Source organism: Prinia subflava, chromosome 3 (genome assembly GCF_021018805.1).
Source record: "Prinia subflava isolate CZ2003 ecotype Zambia chromosome 3, Cam_Psub_1.2, whole genome shotgun sequence".
Lineage (NCBI taxonomy): Eukaryota > Metazoa > Chordata > Aves > Passeriformes > Cisticolidae > Prinia > Prinia subflava.
The window spans coordinates 105,459,422-105,480,109 of record NC_086249.1 but is presented as its reverse complement, the minus strand read 5'-3'; the positions used below and the strand labels follow the sequence as shown (position 1 = coordinate 105,480,109).

Sequence of the window (20,688 nt, the reverse complement as noted above, 5' to 3'; positions counted from 1 at the left end):
TTCCTAGTGAAAGATAATTCATCAATCAATAATTTTATCTGTTCTGATGGCCACTGAATGCTGAAACCTCCAAACAGTGCATTAGATAAATAAAAGGATATTTGGTAGGATCCAAATATTCCAATTATCTGCACTCCCAAATACTCCTGCAAGAACTTCTCTGTCCAGGCCACGTTGGAATAAAAAACCAGAGGAGTGTGGAAGAGCCTCACACCTCCAGCAAGGAGCTGATGATGGCCTGCAGACATCCTGAATGGAACAGGATCTGCTTAGAGACTGACCTGGAGTCTGTAAAATAAGAAAATTCCCATTTTTCTCCCATATACCTCCCTTCTCCGTTCCATCCTCCTCCCCAGAATTGGACTGGAACTCCTCAGAGTGAATGGCTTCTCTGTTCCTTTCACTCTCTGCTTTTCTGGTGAGCACTCAGTGTACAATTACAGCTCTTCTTGCAGACACCCCAAAAAGGCATTTCTGCACCTTTTCTTGTCTACTCCTATTTCTATATAAAACACAATGGGAAAAAGCCCCATAAATTGCTATTTCTGCAACCCATAGCTGAAGGAAAGGTTTTTTTCTAGTATAAAGCAAGCCAAGATTTGAGTTTCTAATTGAAATAAGATTGATTTCTTCTAATTTATTGGTTTTTACCTATCAGGAAGCCACTTTAGGATTATTTCAACGAGAAAATATTTTTAATAGAAAGACTTGAGTTCTGCAATTTCTAGTTATAATAATTGGTACTAATTAAGTAAGTTGTAGCAACAAGAAGTTATACTTTATCCATCTCAAACATGAAATCAAACAAATTACTGATTACATGAAATCAAACCCAAATAACTAAAAACAACAACAAAAAAGGAAAAAAATACTGATAGCAGCAAAAATTGGAAATGTGCCAAGGAAAATACTGGGAATAGAAATAATGTAATACAAACAGAAAACTTTTTTTTTTCTTGTCCTCAAAAGCTAAACATGAATTTTCAAACCTTGTCTAGAATAGAAATTAAAAAACAAATTTGCCCCTGGATCCCTGGCAGTGCCCAAGGCCAGGCTGGACACTGGGGCTGGAGCAGCCTGGGACAGTGGGAGGTGTCCCTGCCATGGCAGGGGTGGCACTGGGTGGGCTTTAAGGGCCCTTCCAACCCAAACCATTCTATAATTTTATAATTCTATAATTCTGTGGTTCTAACTCTAAACTGAGTGGTAGCACAATGCTGATATAAAGACAGAAATATCAAGATAAAAACAAGACAGGCAAACCAGCTGCAGTCCCAGCACTGCCCTGAATTTCCAACACCTTCACTCTCAAAGCTCTCTGGTGCTTCCCTACCACACAAAAAACCCAAATATCCACTCACAGCTGCTCCTCAGAACCTTGGCAAAAGGTGATTGTTCTGTTTTTCCAACAGATGGACTCTTCAGCATTCCACAAGCATCACTCCTTGCTAACCTGCCATGGTCTGCTAACTTTAAATGATTCTGTATCCATGAATTCCTCATGACATCAGCAGAGCTGAAATGTGCATTAAAGCAGGTGGCCAGCAGTGATGCCTTTTATCTCTCACATCTGGCACCACTCTCCACACAGAGTTTATATTTATCTGTTGCTAATAAATCATAAAATCATAGAATCATGGAATGGTTTGGGTTGGAAGGGGCCTTCAAGATCATCTGAACTCTGAAGTTCTTCTATTGTCACTTAACAGATGCAATTCAGTGATTTTTTTTTAATCCAAAAGTACAAGGTACTGTGTTGTAAACTGTATTTTTAAAAGCAGGAAATATAAGTAATCTGTGGGACTCAGATTAGTATTGAAATAATTATTATAAATGTAGGAAAGACTAAAAGGATGATTAGAAATAAACCAGCAGAGCAGGACAGCAGCATTTGCAGATTCAGTTATGCCACAAGCAAAGTTATTATTTAGTGTCAACAAAAGAAATGTACTCCCCTTTCCTCACACTCCCCAATTCCCAATTAAAACAAAACCTTTAGGAATGGAACCCTCATGTGCTTAACTGGAATTCTTACCAGTCTGTAACTTCAGAAAACTCCAACCCCAACACTGAGCTAATTACATTTGACAATCTGCCAATTGAACAGGGGAGTCCTTGGGCTTTTGAGCATTAATTGTTTGATAAGTGCTTTAACTTATGATGATTGCTCCCCAATTAATACTGCACTCTCCCCACATCCCATTTATTTTACATTAAGCTTGGAGTATTTGCTTAAGAATTATCAGCAGAAATTTGTTTCCCTTGAATTTTTATTTCCTCCTTCCTGTGTCTCAGCTCTATCTCCCTGCTCTTCTTCCTTGCCCAGTTTTCCCTCTTCATCTTCCTCAGAGGATGGGCAGCCTGATGATCCACTTGAACATAAATCCAAATAAAAATGTCCATGGGACACTTTACAGCAGCATCCCACAACTCCTTAATGCAGCAAGCACAAGAGCTTTGTGTTTACAAAGAATCCTGTAAAACCCTTTTGGCTTTTTCCTTTTTTTGATGTAAGATAATATCATCAGTAAAAACAGTGTAAAAATAGTGTCAGTTCAAGTTTCCAAAAAAACTCTGGACGTCCATCTACACTCAACAGTTCAGCAAGAAGAACAATGCCAGTAGATTTCTGGAGAGCAACATGAGGTGCAGGATTTTATAGCAATCCTGGGGATCACAAAGCTGCAGTGGGGGAACCTCACTTTTTTTTACACACCATTCTCCAGGCCGTGACATTTCAGGCTAAATGATATGAGGTGTGATAAATGCAAGCCCTCGTTTGAATACAAACAGATTCTTAAAATATTTTAACTAGGGTTATAAGTGAAAATAAATTAGGCCAGTGGGATTTAGGGCAAGAACTCAGATTCTGTGGGATTTTCTAAGTTTACTGCTTAAGTTAGAAATCACACAAGCTTTCAAAGCTTTTGGCTCTGGAAATAAGCACTTCAAATTAATTCTGAAATTAAATCACTCTCTTCTGATTGGCAGCATAAGAATAAACAAAAATCAGTGTGTTTATTCTTAACCACACCAGAACAGGTGCTGTGTGAACTTCCACAAGCAGCCCATGCTTTGTTTCCCAGCTCCTAGTTTATTCCATAGGAAATCCAATTTATTTTTCTTTTCTTTTTCCTTTTTTTTTTCCTCTCAAGGGCGAAGAGATGGAGATGCACAAAATGGAAAACTGTGATCTACCTTTGAGTTTCTAAATTTTTAACAAATCTAATCATGCTCTTTTCACTGAAATCCCCAGGGAATCATTCTGACATTGTGGAACTGCATTTCATTGTAGTTCAGCCTTTGGGTCTTTCACAGAAGCCCAGAATTGTTTGGGTTGGGAGGGTGCTTAAAGATGATCCCAGAGCCACCCCTGCCATGGCAGGGACACCTCCCACTGTCCCAGGCTGCTCCAGCCCCAGTGTCCAACCTGGCCTTGGGCACTGCCAGGGATGCAGGGGCAGCCACAGCTGCTCTGGGCACCCTGTGCCAGGGCCTGCCCACCCTGCCAGGGAACAATTCCTGATTCCCAAGAGCCCATCCAGCCCTGCCCTCTGGCACTGGGAGCCATTCCCTGGCTCCTGTCCCTGCAGCCCTTGTGAAAAGTCCCTCTCCAAAAGCCCCTGCCCGTAATGTGGCACCAATCTGTTAATCAAATACATTCTCATAGTACTTGGATGCCTGTTATTCTGTTTTATCTAAATGCAACACTGTCAATACATTCCTTTATTAATCTGATGATTAAAACAATTGTAATGAAGAGGTTTTGGGGGAAAATGCAAATCCAGGATTTGCCCAAGGTTCAAGCCTCTCCAGGAGGTTACTCAGGGCATGGGGGAGTTGATTCATCTGAACATTTTCTTACTGAGCACACCCTGGCACAGGGTGCCCAGAGCAGCTGTGGCTGCCCCTGCATCCCTGGCAGTGCCCAAGGCCAGGCTGGACACTGGGGCTGGAGCAGCCTGGGACAGTGGGAGGTGTCCCTGCCATGGCAGGGGTGGCACTGAATCATCTTTAAGGTCCCTTCCAACCCAAAGCATTCCATGATTCTGTGATTAATAACATACCCAATTTTTCTATGCCATGCTCTCCCGTTTTTAAATCCATACATTGTCCTAGACTCATTTATGCCTGGTTCTGAGGTTTTAAAATTCTTTCTAGAAGCACGTGAATTTATTTAAGACTATATTCTGATCTGAGCTGATGAAAAAAGGCAAAGTTGGCTATTTGATGAACACAAAGATATCTTTCTCAATGAAGTACAAATATTAATCCCTGAGGACTTCTGGGCAGTTTAAGTTTAGGCAGCATTTCCTTTTCCTAAATACAAGTTACAATTCAAGAGCAAAATTGACAGCCATGGAATTAGCAAACCAACAGCAATAATATAGACATAATATGTTGCATTTAATATTACTTATAACAAGATATCATATTCATTATGGCATATTGCATTCTATTACATGTATCATATCCTTCAAGCTAATCCTTCTCTTCAAAAAGCTGTGACAATTTGAAACTGCAGCATTCAATTCTTTCACTTTATTACCAAATTCCTGTTTCAAAACGCGGGCATGAAAACAGCACCATGTAAAACACACCAGCAAAATGCAACTGGAACCCTGCCATGACCATTCCTTCACTCTTGTTTCAACTGTGCAGCCTTCCAGGGTTTCCTCTCAGATTTAAGGAATGATTCCCCTCAGATTTAAAGAACAATTCCCCTCAGAATGAAGGAACGATCCCCCTCAGATTTAAGAACAATTCCCCTCAGATTCAAGGAACTTTTCCCCTCAGATTTAAGGAACAATTCCCCTCAATTTTAAGGAACTATTCCCCTCAATTTTAAAGAATGATTTCCCTCAAATTTAAAGAGTGATTCCCTCAAATGTAAGGAACTATTCCCTTCAGATTCAAGGAATGATTCCCCTCAGATTTAAGGCAAGATTCCCCTCAGATTTAAAGAATGATTCCCCTCAAATTCAAGGAATGATTCCCCTCAAATTTAAAGAACGATTCCCCCTCAGATTCAAGGAATGATTCACCTCAGATAAAGGAACTTTTCCCCTCAGATTAAAGGAACAATTCCCCTCAATTATGAGGAACCATTCCACTCAATTTTAAAGAATGATTTCTCTCAAATTTAAAGAGTGATTCACTCAAATGTAAGGAACTATTCCCTTCAGATTCAAGGAATGATTCCCCTCAGAGTTAAGGAACTTTCCCCCTCAGATTTAAGCAAAGATTCCCCTCAAATTCTAAGAACGATTCCCCCTCAGATTCAAGGAATGATTCCCCTCAGATTCAAGGAATGATTCCTCTCAGATATAAAGAACAATTCCCCTCAGAGTGAAAGAACAATACCCCTCAATTTTAAGGAACTACTCCCCTCATTTTTAAAGAATTATTTCCCTCAAATTTAAAGAATGGTTCCCCTCAGATTCAATGAACGATTCCCCTCAAATTCAAGGAATTATTCCCCTCAAATTTAAGGAACTTTTCCCCTCAGATTCAGGCTTGATTCCCTTGAAATTTAAGGAATAATTCCCCTGAAGTTTAAGGAATGCTTTCCCTCAGATTTAAGGAACGATTTCCCTCAGATTTAAGGAATGATTCCCCTCAAATTTAAAGAATGGTTCCCCTCAGATTCAATGAACGATTCCCCTCAAATTCAAGGAATGATTCCCCTCAAATTTAAGGAACTTTTCCCCTCAGATTCAGGCTTGATTCCCCTGAAATTTAAGGAATAATTCCCCTGAAGTTTAAGGAATGCTTTCCCTCAGATTTAAGGAACGATTTCCCTCAGATTTAAGGAATGATTCCCCTCAGATTCAAGGAATGATTCCTCTCATATTTAAAGGACAATTCCCCCAAGATTTAAAGGACAATTCCCCTCAGATTTAAAGAACAGTTCCCCTCAGATTTAAGCAATGGTTCCCCTCAGATTTACAGAACAATTCCCCTCAGGTTCAAGGAATGATTCCCCTCAGATTTAAAGAACAAGTCCCCTCAGGTTCAAGGAATGATTCCCCTCAGATTTAAAGAACAATTCCCCTCAGGTTCAAGGAAGGATTCCCCTCACATTTAAAGAACAATTCCCCTCAGGTTCAAGGAAGGATTCCCCTCAGATTTAAAGGGCAATTCCCCCGGATTTAAGGGTGCTCCAGGGCTGTGTTTGTGTCCCTGTGATAATGGGGATTGTTCAGGAACTTCCAGCAGCAGGGAAATCCAATCTCCCAGCAGAGTTCAACACGGGTTAATTGCTCTGCAAAACGGGTATCTCTTTTTTATGACTCAATTCCCATTGGGAATGCCAAACCTCCCTCTGCACTGCAAGCGGGGGGCCCACTCCGTTAACAGGAAGAAAATCCACTGATTTTACACGATAAAAAAGAGAAAGAAGGGCACATTTTGCCTCCAATTCCATGGCAAATCAGGCACACAAGGTGCGTGACAGGAAAATAGGGACCTGATTGTTCGGTGCCCTCGGGAATGGTGCACAACAGGTGGAAAGAAAATCAGGGAAAATGACGCAAAGGAGACGACAAATCCCAATTGAGAAATCTTTCAGTAAGCGTGTCGTGGAAAATGGTACGGCAGGGAAGAGTCTGGGAATGGCACAGGACCAAATCTGTGCCAAAAACTTCCGAATTCCTCCCTTTTTACAGGCCAGGGAAGGAAAACACTCTTGGCTGTGTCACAAAAAATTCCTGCGTGATCTTTTGTTATCAGGCTGAGCTTTCTCCAGCACTGGCTGGTGCAAATCACTGCCCATAAACGAATGGCAGAAGAAAGTATGAAATATTATACATTTAAAACTAAATTAGCAAAAAAAAAACCCCTACTGTTGAACTTAATTTGATTTGATTTAAGAGAAACAAACCTTACTCTGTTATTTGAGCTGGTCTTTAGCACCAAAGGAAGGCACAAAATACTGAATATAAAAAAACACCCTTAAGGAAGAAAAGCACAGAAGCCACTATTTAACACACCAACATTTTTTGGTTTGAGCATAAAAAGTCCTTCAATCATGTAAATAAATTAAGAAATGGAAGCTTAAAAGTTAGTAATAAAAGTGATGTAAATAATCAAGGAATATGATATACATATATATATACACACACACTTCTCTATCTAGGAATGTAAAGAGCAGGTCTACTGCTCTTAGTATCAAACTTTGGATTCTCAGTAAGAAATTAACCAAGCAAAGCATTCCTATCCCATCCTAAAGTTTAACAAAATCAAGGGATCTGACTTTTTTAAAGGCAATATGAACTATTGTGACCTCGATATCTAACCTGACAAAATATTTTTAGGTTATGTAGTTGCAGGAGAGATAGAGTACAGAAGATGTACAGTGTTAAATGCATCTGGAACAGCACATGGTTTTATAAATTTTTGTTTACATTTCCTATTTCTTGAGAGAAAGGTGTCTTTCCTGCAAGGAAGAATCATTCCTGCACATTATGGTATGCTCCAACTCCCCAACCAAAATCTCCGAGGGAGGAGGGGGTTGATTTATACAAACTGTTCATGTTGGTGATAAAATACTCATTTTTAGCAGGCTAATAATGTACCAGAGTGCCACCATGCTAAAATACAAAGATTATCATGGAACCATGGGAAGGTTTGGGTGGGAAATGGTCTTAGAGCTCATCCCAATCATTCAGTTTTTTAAAAATACAGTTTCAATGGAGAACAAGAGGGATCATTAAAGTGCAAGGAATAACTAAACACAGAGTAAAACATCCCAAGGACTTGAAAACCAAATTAAAATTGCCCCAGTTCCTAACACAGTTTGTCAATCTCAGCTTGTTTGCCCCTGAAGTGCCATTCCCATCTCCTTCAATTACACACTGCTTTTCCTTAACTCAGACCTGCATCAGCACCATCCATATTTCAATTCCACTAAACCAAGAGTTTTCAAATAGAATGAGTCTTCATGCCCACTTCCCAAAATTAGAGCTGTAGTTCTGTTTTCCAAAATTCAGCAGTATGAATCCAGAAAAGTAAAAGGGCACCAACCATGGAAAAGATTTTCTTCTGCAAAGCTTTCAGCTGTTTGGAAACTGTTTATTCTGAACCAACATTTTATTTAAATGTCCTATTCAGTAGTTATGAAAGGAACCTTAGCCCACATTTCACTTCCACTAAAATTCACCACTTTTGTATCAAACTTTCCCTAACAATGGCACTTTGTGCTTCTTAAATACTGGGGAAAAGGGATCCACGATGGCATTTCATACAGAATATATCCCATGCTGGCTTAGTCATGTGTAAATCAAATTTTCTGCCAACTAAAATACTGAAACAGGATCTAAGATCAAGAATAAAACTGAAATTTCCATCTCATTAATTTAATTTTAATGAAGTGCTCATGAAACCATTCCAGCCAATTAGAAATATTAGAAATAGAAATATTTCTTTGTTAATCTCAAGCTTTATGAGTGTAATAAGTGTGTCTCCATAATGTAACTCTTGTATCACTGCACCAGATGCAGCCTGAAAAACAATGGTTCCATTTGAAAGCCTGCACTCCCAGGGATGCTCTGAGGAGCCACAGAAAATGGAACTGCTTCTGGCAGGGTTAACCTGGCCAGGTGGCATTAGAATAAACATCTAGGAAGAAAAGGTTTCTGAAACTCACAGAAAGAATTTCTTTCTAAAGAAAAAAAACGATGTTTTTGAAGGGGAAGATTTGAAATTTCAGTTTGAGAAATAGAAGCTGCAGTGCTTTAAAAAAATAGCCTGGAAGGACTTTTAACATGAAATCACAGAAGGAATATTGATCATTTAAAACAACAGATGACATCTGAAGGAATTTTTATTTGACAATTAGGCCAATGCCATCAAATTTTGGGTACCTACAGGTGAATTCCCACTTTGCTGTGACCTCAGGACACACCAATGCAGGCCAGGGACAGTAGAGTGAGCACCAAACACCCTGACCACCATCTGGAGAGCTAATGAACAATCAAGGGATCCCAAATGAAACGACACAGCTTTCCCTTAGAACCTTTAGGACAACACTGTCAACTCCAATCTATTCCCTCGGCCTCCAGAATCAATTTTTCAAACTTTATGACAGGTCTAATAGTTCCCACCTGTTCCTCCTGCCTGACTTTTGACTGGCACGTTCCCAGCCAGGGTGGAAATGCAGACAAAGGCCCCTATTAGGCTCCGGCTGTTTCTCTACTGTGAGGTTGCTCAGCCATTAAATTAATTCCAGCCCCCTTTTCCCTCCCTTTCTTCAAAAATCTCTTCATTTTTGGGGGGCATGGAAGTTTGGGGAGGTGGAAAAGGGAGATGAAAGTTTGGCATCCAGTTGGTAGGAGAGGTATGAGAAAATCTGAAGTTACAGGAGTTAAATACTGAATTTTTTGGGGATAATCTACTGATGCAACAATTTAGGAGAAATCCCATTCATTAAATTCTTGAGGTGTCTGTAAATTTTTAACCATCAAAATTTGGTTAAAATCTGAGAGAGGCGAATTTGGGAGACTCTAACAGAGTCCCTCAGGCAATGCCTGATTACATAAAGAAAGTGTTGTAATGTTTTCTGGGAATCTGAAGGATCAATAAATAACTATTTTTTCTTCAAACAAAGAAAATTATTTTTCCCCAGATGTTTTTTCCTTTCATTCAGAACTGGCAATTAGACACAAGCATCACACACATATCCTAACAAATTCATACTAGTTCCTTTGGAAGCACCTTAAAAACCTGACAACCTTTTTCCCTCAATAAAAATAACCTGATTTTTGCATCAGTTTCTAGAGATTTAGGAAATGTTATCATTTTAATCTCAAGGCTCTTCACTGAACTGCAAATCACAAGGATTCCTTTATTCCAATAACCATGACAACAGAGTATTTACAGCATCAACCATAATACTTGAGACAATTATTTTAACTTAATAAAACAAAGGTCTTTTTGAAAGATAAATTTAATCCAAGATAAATTATTAATAAATTAATATTTTTAATTCAAATTATAATCTAGGATCACCTTCCTAGCATAAGCCACTTAGAGCCAGGACCTGTAATTTACAACTTACCTGAAAATTAACTTTTTAAGCCTCATCATGATGGGGGAAATCTTGAAGACCAACATCTGTGAGCACTTCATTGTACTTGGATTACTTAATATTACTTAAATTATTTAGCATTACTTAAAGCAACCTTTAAACATATCTGAAAAATCAAGACCACTTCTTTCATCTGCCTTGCCCTGATAATTAATCATTCATAAATTGGTACATTTCTATTTAGCTTTATCCAAATCAAATGAATTAAATGCTTCACTTTACTGAGATGTTGGAACAAAGTTACTGAGAACCAAAACCAACTGTGAGGGAAGAAACCTCTTGATTTATTCAATTACCACCAATTTCTTCACAATCCTACTTTCAACCCTGTGGGCTGAGCACGCTGTGAGCACTAAAAACGAAGGAGCAAATGCCACAAATAACTGTATTTCTATAAAATAACTCTTCACGGCCTCTTATCAAACTGGCAAGTCTCTACCTCTGCAAAAGCCACTGCAAAATCAGTGCAGAATGTAAACCTGGGGGAAGGGATTGGCAAAATCAGACAGCAACTTTTTTTTCATGTGTGGATGTTTGAAGATATTGGAATGCTTTGGAACTGAAATTTGTATTTCTCCATAAGATGCAGTTTAGGCTCTCAGGCTGAGAACTGAAGCCATTGTTGTTGGTTAACTCATCAGTGACAACGATACTCAATAATTTAATCTCCATTAAAGAAAAAAAACCCAAATGAAACTCCTGAGGTTGTTTTTCACCTGTAAAATTCATCGGCTATTTCTGTAAATCAATTAACCCTGATATTCCAAACGAGCTGCCACAAGCATTTACAGCTGCAGGCTTGGAGTTTCTGTCCTGAAGAGCAACAGCTTCCCCAAGACAGTTTTTTCTATCAAATTTCCACTAAACACAACAGTACAGCCTTTGTACAAGTTGAGATTTAGTAACTGTGATTTTCCCATCACTTAATCCCATTTAAACTCCAATGAACAACCTTCTCTAAGGTATCCCAGAGCTCACTGACAAGGGTCAGCTGTGTGATGGTGAAAGAAACTCTACCAGAATGCTAATCCATGTTTTAAAAACCCAAACTGAGCACTAAAGAGCATTTTGGGGAAATACTCAGCAAAAGAAATGAGAAAAAACCAGGAGTGTTAAAATTAGGGACAACCTGCTTGGCATCCCTTTTCTCAAGCAACAGGCTTAGACCTAACTTGAACTAGAGAACGTAGTTAATCTCCTAAATATGAATATTTATTAAATTAGATTTTCTTACAGTGATGTTCAAAGGAATAAAAATTGAACTCCACTACCAAGCAAGAAGTTGTCCCACTCAGCTTTCCTCACCCTTTATGGCTCAGTATTTTATATATTACCAATTAACATCCTGTGAACACAAAGTCCTCTACTTTGTGTCCAGTTTCCTTCTGAACATGGAATAATTACGAATTCCCAACCGGAAAGTGAACTCAGGGTGCCCTGGATCCTCATCTTACCCATCCAGAAGGTTCATGGTTGTGGTGGTGACCTCAGTGAAGAGAAGGATCTTCCCCAGCTTCTTGGTTTGGAGGTGCTGCTGGTAGGTCTGCAGGCTGAAATGTTCCGAGGAGAAGCTCCCCATCTCCGTGACCACCGGCATCAGGGACGGAGTCACCTCCACTTTGGACTCCCAGGATGAAAGGAATTTCAGGGACACCTTGCTGGATGCCCTTATCCCCTCAGCATCCACGTTCCCCTCCAGCCACTTCAGGAAAGCAAGATGGATCTCCTACAGGCAAGGGTGACAAAATGAGAGAGACAGATCACGAACATTCCTTCGAAAATGTTTTTATTCAAGCAATCTTCTACCTCAAAACAGGGAAATTAACTCAGTTTCCTCCTCAAAAACTTAAGTTCTGCTGCTTGTTCTAGTCCAGCCTGGCCTGACTACTTGACACTGTCCTAGAGCTGAGCCCACGCTCCTCTGAAGATTAATTAAGCTTAATTTTTCTCTGTAGCAGGGTCTGTAGTGGCCTTCCTGCGTCCTGAGGCATGGAGTGCACACTCTCATCTGCATCTTGAGGTTTCTCAGCGTGCTGAGATCTCTGCTGGAAGAAGCCCTTTAGGCCATCACTAAAACTCGATTTAAAGGCTGGACCAGCAGTTAAACAATTACTGATTTCTCAGTGGAGTATTTGCTAAAACAGCTCATACCTTCAGCTAAGGAATGATTCACTACTGTTAGTACCCTGAAAGAACTGCTCCACGTTCACTCCTCCTGGAGATTAATTAATTAACTAATTCTGCTTTCAGAGCTTTGACATGAAATGTTTGCCATGTCTTTAGAACAGCCATAAACACAGATTCTGGGACTTGCTGCTCAGTGTGCAGCTGAAATTTCAGAGAGCTGGAGTTGTCTTTTATGTGATAAACAGAACCACAAAAAAAGGTGGTTTTGACTGGAAATAAGGCACCAGTGATTACTGCCCTCAAATTTCCACGAGGAGGAGATCTGATTTTTAAATAAAAAGGTCCTAACCAAACCCACACCCCTCATTGCCAGGACAACCTAAGAGAGACCCAACAGCTAAATTTTGCTTACAAAGAAATAATACATGAATCAGTGCATCAACTGGAAACTTCTCAAAAATGGAGGTAGTTAATTGGAAATCATTAGCTTTTATACAAAGGAAGGAAAAAAGCAGTTTTTAAATCTCGTTCTGTGTCTCCAGAAAGTGAATATTTGGCCTCTCTTCACAAGCACAGCTAAAGTCCAGTATTTTAATCTCAATATTGAGTGTTCAGGTAGAACATTGTGGTTCAAATCATCTCCTTCTCCCTCACAAGGAGGGAGATTTTACTTACAGAGAAATTAGTCCTTGTATCTTGCTTTCCTAAAGCTCCCTCTGAACATTTTCTGTCTAAACTCTTGGATAAAACAGCTTTAAATATTTCCTTTCCCCCCTCTTTTATTTTTTGCTCTGCATCATAAATGATGATGTGATGATGATTAAAGGTTTTGTGAGCATTTCTTTGACTTGCACCTTCACTCAGTGTAACTCCAGAGCTTTGACAGAATAAATAAATTCCTTACACATTATCCCACTTGTTTTACATACCCGCAGTAACTGATTGGCTGTAACTGATATTTAGAAAAATTACAGCTTTCATTTCTGTCAGGGAGAACATGGAAAAACTGTGCTTAATCACAGAGTGTTTTCCTACTGCTTTCCAAACACAGGAACTCACTCAGCAGCTCTGGATGTGCACGTCCTACACACAGAAACAGAATTTTAACTCACCTCTGCATGGCTTTACAGCCTGACAGAAATTAAGTTACAAAATAAAGGTGACTAAAGTGTGATGACATTGCAAATAAATAATGGAAGTGCTCGAGGCTGTGTCAGAAATTGTGATTTTTTTTTTTGCCACGGAGTATTTTCTGAAAAGAACAAAATAGCACCTATTTCTGTGTGATGCTCCATTATTACAAATATGCCCCACAACCCCAACCATTTACTCTCCTGAGGATATTATTTCCAGTGATTTCTCCCCAGAGACTTTAGGCAAACTTCTTGATTTCACTGCTTCTAACACATCCTGAACCATTTAAGAATTGTTGTATGTGTGTAATTCTCAGGCTAATTTCCCCCATCATGTCCATGTGCTTATTGAGCTGGTCAAAAATATAAACACATAATCAAGGATGGGGATTTTTACAAATTCCCAAGAAAATATGTGTTTACACGTTTAACAAAGCTGTAAGTACTGGTCACAGTAGAAAAAATGAATTTTTACTGTAAAAACTTCCTTCATACAAAGTTCCAGGAACGCTGAACCAGTGAGCTGTCCTTAAAATTACACTGGCACAGAAAAAATGACATTATTGTACAATGAAATGAACTTATATGCAGAGTCAGGGTTAATTTCTGCTTCAAGTCCACTGAACAGGAATACAATCGTGTCAGAACTGTGTGACTGAAGCTGAGGATCCAGTTGCACTGCAATTCCCAACCTTTCCTTTCTTAATTTTTACTCTAAGAACTTCCTTCACACAAAGTTCCAGGAACAGGAATATGAACCAGTGAGCTGTCCCCACAGCTACACTGCCACAGAAAAAATGACATTATTGTCTAATGAAATAAATTTATATGCAAACTCAGGGTTAATTTGTGCTTGAACTCCACTGAACAGGAATACAGTCATGTCAGAACTGGGTGATTTCAGCCAAGGATCCAGCTGGAATTCCCAACCTCTCCTTTCTTAATTTTTACTGTAAGAACTTCCTTCACACAAAATTCCAGGAACAGGAATGTGAACCAGTGAGCTGTCCTTAAAATTATACCGGCACAGAAAAAATAACATTATTGTCTAATGAAATAAATTTATATGCAAACTCAGGGTTAATCTCTGCTTCAAGTCCACTGAACAGGAATACAATCGTGTCAGAACTGTGTGACTGAAGCTGAGGATCCAGCCGGAATTCCCAACCTCTCCTTTCTTCATTTTTACTCTAAGAACTTCCTTCACACAAAATTCCAGGAACAGGAATGCTGGACCAGTGAGCTGTCCTTAAAATTACACCGGCACAGAAAAAATGACATTATTGTCTAATGAAATAAACTTCTATGCAGAGTCAGGGTTAATTAGCGCTTGAACCCCACTGAGCAGGAATACAGCCATGTCAGAACTGGGTGATTTCAGCGAGGATCCCGCTGCAATTCCCAGCCTCTCCTATTCCAGCAGCATCCGCCGTTCTGCAGCAGCCTCTGGTGGCCACTGACACCACCAGGGTTGGCTCAGGAAGCTCCAGGACACCTCTGGGAGCAGCCCAGGCACCCAGCCCAGGGCAGGGAACCCCTGGCTCTCCCTGGCCACGGTGGGAATCCTGGAAGGGACTGGGGAACCCCAGGAGCTGCAGCTGCTCCGTGTTCAGGCTCTGACAGGACCTGCAGCTCCTCACACACTCCATCAGGGAAGATCTGGATTCCACAACCCAGCAGTTACATACCCTGTAAATTTAGTAACTAAACTGGTTGTGAAATTAAATAAATTCTGAAACTGTTCTCCATCACGTTTGGGCAGGAGAACTGAAGCCAGGCCAAGTGAAATTTCGTAAAGTATAGGATCCCAGCAGGGTTTGGAAGGGATTTTAAACATCACCCAGTGCCACCCCTGCCATGGCAGGGACACCTCCCACTGTCCCAGGCTGCTCCAGCCCCAGTGTCCAACCTGGCCTTGGGCACTGCCAGGGATGGGGAATCCCCAACCTCCCTGGGCACCCTGTGCCAGGGCCTGCCCACCCTGCCAGGGAACAACTTCTTCCTAATATCCAATTTAATCCTGTTCTCCTTCACCCTAAAGCCATTGTTTCCTATAAAACCGTGGGGTTTTTCTTCCAATCACACTTTTCAAAGGCAAAGATATTCCCTTCTTTCTCAGAGTAAGAATTAAATTTCACATCCCAACCAACCAGCTCGGTGACAAGCGAGCTACTCAGCTTTTCACAGCTACAATATTCATCTGTAATTTAATATTTATAAGCAGAAAATGTTTCTACCTGTATTTTAAATAGTAAAAAATGTAATTTCAATGCATTATAAAAAAAAAGTCACTAAAACCAGAAAAGCACTGCACCAACAGAAAGTACCCAACACCTCTCACTAAAAAATTCTCCACACGTCAAAGCTCAATTTAAATCTTACAAAAAGAACCTGGGTGAGACTGGGAATTTCCAAGCACTGCTCTGGTACCCAGGGACACACCAGGAGAATTCTGATTTGTCAGATGGAGAGTGGCACTGAGTGAAAAGCTCTGAGCAAGAAGGGAGATGTTGAGGACAGTAATTCCCGAAATTCCCAGAAATACAAAGTTAAGCTACTGCACACTACAGACCCTCAGCTCCTGCACTCATCAGCACAAACTGTGCTAATTGGAACATGAAAAAGGAAGAGCTGAAGCTGTATTTTATTTATGGTTTCACATCTGCTTTCTATCATTTGAGGAGTTTGGTCAGGTGTGTGCAGAATCTGCTCCGTAACAGAAGTTTGCTTTCGCTGTTTAAAATTCGTTTTAATTTCATAATCATTAAGTTTCACTTTTCCCCAACGCTCCCTTAGAGGTGGAGCTCGAACAACAAGGAGGAAAGAGGGAGACAGAAACCAGCTGCATCTGGAGCCTTCTCTGCTGTGGTATAAAATAACACAAAATTACAGCTCCTGATGGAGAAGATTTTATTGGCACCTGGGCTCTGTCAAACAATGCGAGTTCTGCAGCGAGCACATGAACTCCCAGTTACAATGGCTGAAAATAAACCCAAATCCAAGATTTACTCTTACAATCTGTTTATATAGATAGGATTTGGATGTGGGGTTTTGTTATTTTTATCTTTTTATTTTTATCTGTACGTTCATAAACGCAATTTCTCTCTCGCTGGGCAGATTTGGGAGCTGCTCTTTCCTACCAAACTCAACTCCCTATCAATGGAATTCTTTGTTGAGACAAAATTCACTCACAGCCTAAATTCATTTGGTTCCTATTAAAAACGTGGAGGCGAAACGAAACGAAAGCTGAAAATACAATAAAGCCATAAACCAAAGCTTTTCCATCAGCTCCCTCCTCCCTTGTGAGGGAGGAGATGATCTGAACCACAATGTTCTACCTGAACACTCAATATTGAGATTAAAATATTGGACTTTAGCTGTGCTTGTGAAGAGAGACCAAATAGTCACTTTCTGGAGACACAGAACAAGATTTAAAAACTGCTTTTTTCCTTCCTTTGTATAAAAGCTAATGATTTCCAATTAACTACCTCCATTTTTGAAAAGTTTCCAGTTTATGCACTGATTCATGTATTATCAGCTGATGGAGTGATTAAATCTCACATATATATAATTTATATTTATATTTATATTTATATTTATATTTATATTTATATTTATGTATATTTATATATATTTATATATTTATATATTTATATATGTATTTATATATATACATACACACAGACACACAATCACACACACATATATATATATTATTTTTTCATACTTATTTTTAAACTGCAAGCAAGTGAGGATTGCACAGGCATAAAGCACCAAATTTTTAGAGGAGTCTGTCTGGAGCAAAACCAGACATCACACCTCCAATATGACTAAAATCTGGGTTTTTTTCCCCAGAACTGCCTGCTCCCAAAGGAGTATTGTACAATTCAAACAGGATCTCACATGTATAGATTTCACCCCTATGGATCCTCTATTAACACTGATAGAAAAGGAAATATTTTAATGAAGGGTTGTCCTTTGAGTTCAGCTTAAAATATAAAAATTCACACACATAGAGATACCTAGAGACAAAAAATATCTCCGTGTCCTCCCTGTCTCACAAAGCTTTGCTCAAAGGCCTCGTAGGGTTCAAGGTTAAATTTAAATAAACCACTGGAGAGCTTCCACAGCATCTCTTGGATCCAACAGAAACAAAATTTAACGTGATCAAAAATAAGATCTAAAACCATATTATCTAAATATATAAACATATAAACACATTTGCTTACTGTAAATACACATAATATGCAGGAAAAATGATGTTATCTACTACCCTCATTCATTTCAAACCCCACCTTTCAATGAGGTTTTGTAGAATATTATATATTAAGTTTACTACCTCAATCTTTCATTAAAATGCATTGTTTTCCCTTAAAAGCAAAGTAAAATTTTTCCTCTAGGAAAAGTTTGGAGAAATGAGTTTAAAAAAAGAAAAAAAAAAAGGCAAAAATTTGACAGAGAAATGAGGAAAGTTCATCTCTGGGTGATCACAGAGAAAGTGGAGAGGATGAAGAATGGGAATAATAATAATAATAATAATAATAATAATAATAATAATAATAATAATAATAATTTCAATGCTGATGTAATTAATATTTAGTAACATTCCCCAACTGCCCATTCATGCCTGGAGTCCTCAGTGTTGCCCTTCCAGACTTCAGGAAGTGCAGGCTTGGAGCTGGATTTTCTAACAACTGAAACAAAGGGAGCAAACAGAACTTTTAACCACCAAAACCTCTTTACAACACATTCAGAACCTGGAAATACATGAAGTATTCCAATTAATCCAGTTTCTAGGAAGTTTTTAGAAAACCCTTTTAATATGAATCATTTACAATTAATTTCAGGCCATTATTTTCACCAGTGGTGTTTTAGTTCACAGGGTAAAACCCTTTTAAATCCCCATTTCTCCACTCCCTCCTCTCCCCATGGCCTGAAGAACTTCATAAAGATTTTATTGTCCTACAACTGAGGCACATTTTCATTTCATGTTCTCATGAACTGCAGTTCCTTGGCTGGTACTTGCTGTGCATTCCCAGGATTCTGCACAGCCTGCAAATCTGTTTCAGTTTATTAATAATATTTTTATATTTCCTAAAGCGAGACACGGTGCAAACCAGGAGATCCTGACTGCACAAAGCACAGAAGAACATTTAGAAAGATGGCAGGGTTGGGAACTTTTTGAATTCCCAACCTGATTTTTAGGAGTCTCCAGAGGTTATTTTGGGGTTGGGTGATTCTTTAGCTGAAGAGAGGCAGAAAAAGCTCATCATTTGTGAAAGATCATTCCAGAGACTCACTCAAGTGCCTTATATTTGTCTCCACTCTTCAGCGTGGTTTTAAAAACAAGTATTGCATTACATAAACACAGTGCATCATCTCAGCAGAAACAGCCACGGAGAGGAGTGGATCCATTTCCCCAACTGATACATGGAATACTTCATCCAAAAAAGGGAAAGATTTTTAACAAAGTGCTGCAAGGTACCCTTATCCCCTTTATTGCAGCCCCATTGCTTTGAACAGCTTAGATTTCAACCCATTCCTGCACTCCACGTCCAGCAACTGCTCAGAAATCCCTGCCTAAATCTGAATCGAAAATTAAATTTAGCTTTAAAATGCGCCGTGTGTAGGCAGGAAATTCATTTATCCACCAGGCCCATCCTGGGAACCGGGCAGCAGGGCCAGGTCAGGATTCAATGACTGATAAAAAATAAGCCAGGTCGTTACTTTCTGTAGAGAAAATTTGTTACTTTTTGTAAAGAAAACCATGAAAAATGAGAGTCAACAGGTTAAAAACAACACATAAAGAACTTAATTACGGTCATCACCCCAAGTTTGTTTGATCTGCATCTCTCCTGGCTGTAGCAGAGTGTTCCACTTGGGAATTGGGATGTCAGAAGAAGGATGGTGCTGGAGGTGCTGGAGCTTTGCTCAGCACAAACCAGATTTGAGGGGAGGAACGAGCAGGAGGAGGAGAATGTAAGGTGCATCCCAGATTTTGCTTCCTTTCCTCCCAGCAGAACAGTCTGGAAACAATCTTCCCAGCAGCTGCTCTCATCAACAAACTGTTTATTGTAAGAAAGTGCCTGGGTCAAAGGCTAAACGTCATCCAGAACTGAAAGCGTAGCTGTAAAAAAAAAACCCAAAAAAAACCTCCAAAAAAATGCTGTCCATACATGTGGAAAAAAAGCCCATGACATTGGGAAGGGAAGCATATTCCATCTGAAAGGCCACCAGTCTGCTTCAACAAAAACTTTTTAATTTGATGGAGCAGGGTTTTAGGACGCTGCACTTGTCTCTTGTGCTAACACTGAGACCTACTCGAGGTTTCTGCTAAAAACAGAATTTACAGTTCAGGCTGTGTCTCGTGGTGAAAAAGAGCAAAAATGGAGCTGTGTTAAAATATTCTCAAATGTTTTATTAGTGCTAAGTCAGCTCCACATCCACTACAACAATCAACTAAAGCTGATTTATTATTCTCTGATTTATTACGAACGTTGGTGCATTACACAAAAATCCAAGTTTAGGCTCAGTATCAGTAAAGGATAAAATTTTATTTTAAAGCACAGGACACCAAAAATCACAGGGCAAAAATCTCCTTCAGCAGCGTGCAGCTTTGAATGTCAGAAATGAAAGAGCAGCTCTGAGAGGGGAGCTGGTCCCAGAGCAGCGCCGTAATTGGGACACGTTTGCTGCCCCGGGCCATAAATCTGCTTTTGAGGGGAAAGGACCCAGAGGAACAAGGTCCACCTTTGACACAACATCACCACGTAACACTTCACAAAAAGGCTGATAAATCAGAGCTGGGCGAGGTGCTGATTTATCCTACCAGAAAAAAGGTGTGAGGAATTACGGCTCGGGCGTTTAATTCTTCGTGACACCTACTTTGTAACAAAATTGTTCTTTTTTCTGAAGGGAAAGGCTACAGTAAATTAAACCTATGTGCAACTGGGCTAAAAATAAGCCGAGGCAGAAAGACATTCCATTTCTACACTAAAGTCTGACCTTATGCATATTAAAGTGGGTTGAATTTTTTTTTTAAATTATATAATCAAAGTCATGTTTGGAAGAATAAATTAAGATATAAATCTAACCCTACATGCTGTACACATATATATTAAACTACTCTCAAAAGTATTCTGTATGGACTAGGAAAAAAATACAGAAGAATTTTGTTCTCAGCTAATAGGGCAATAAATTAGATGCAATATATTCAGCAGCTAAAACTGGCTCTCTTAAACAGCTATCACAAAATACTATTTTTATTTGGTACCAAACCCTTTTTTTTTTTCTAAACTAACAACAAAATTGTTTGTTGAAAATCTTGGAATTAGCAGCAGA

At 39.4% G+C, this 20,688-nt stretch overlaps 1 protein-coding gene across 1 annotated transcript in view; it reads right to left on the bottom strand.

Moving 5' to 3' along the window:
• The window catches only part of HLCS (holocarboxylase synthetase), a 115,643-nt gene that overhangs the window by 69,829 nt on the left and 25,126 nt on the right, over positions 1-20,688 (bottom strand). Inside the window, exon 6 of the mRNA XM_063393216.1 lies at positions 11,542-11,813. Within this exon, the coding sequence (XP_063249286.1) occupies positions 11,542-11,813 (272 nt within the window). The remainder of the gene's footprint in view (positions 1-11,541; positions 11,814-20,688) is intronic.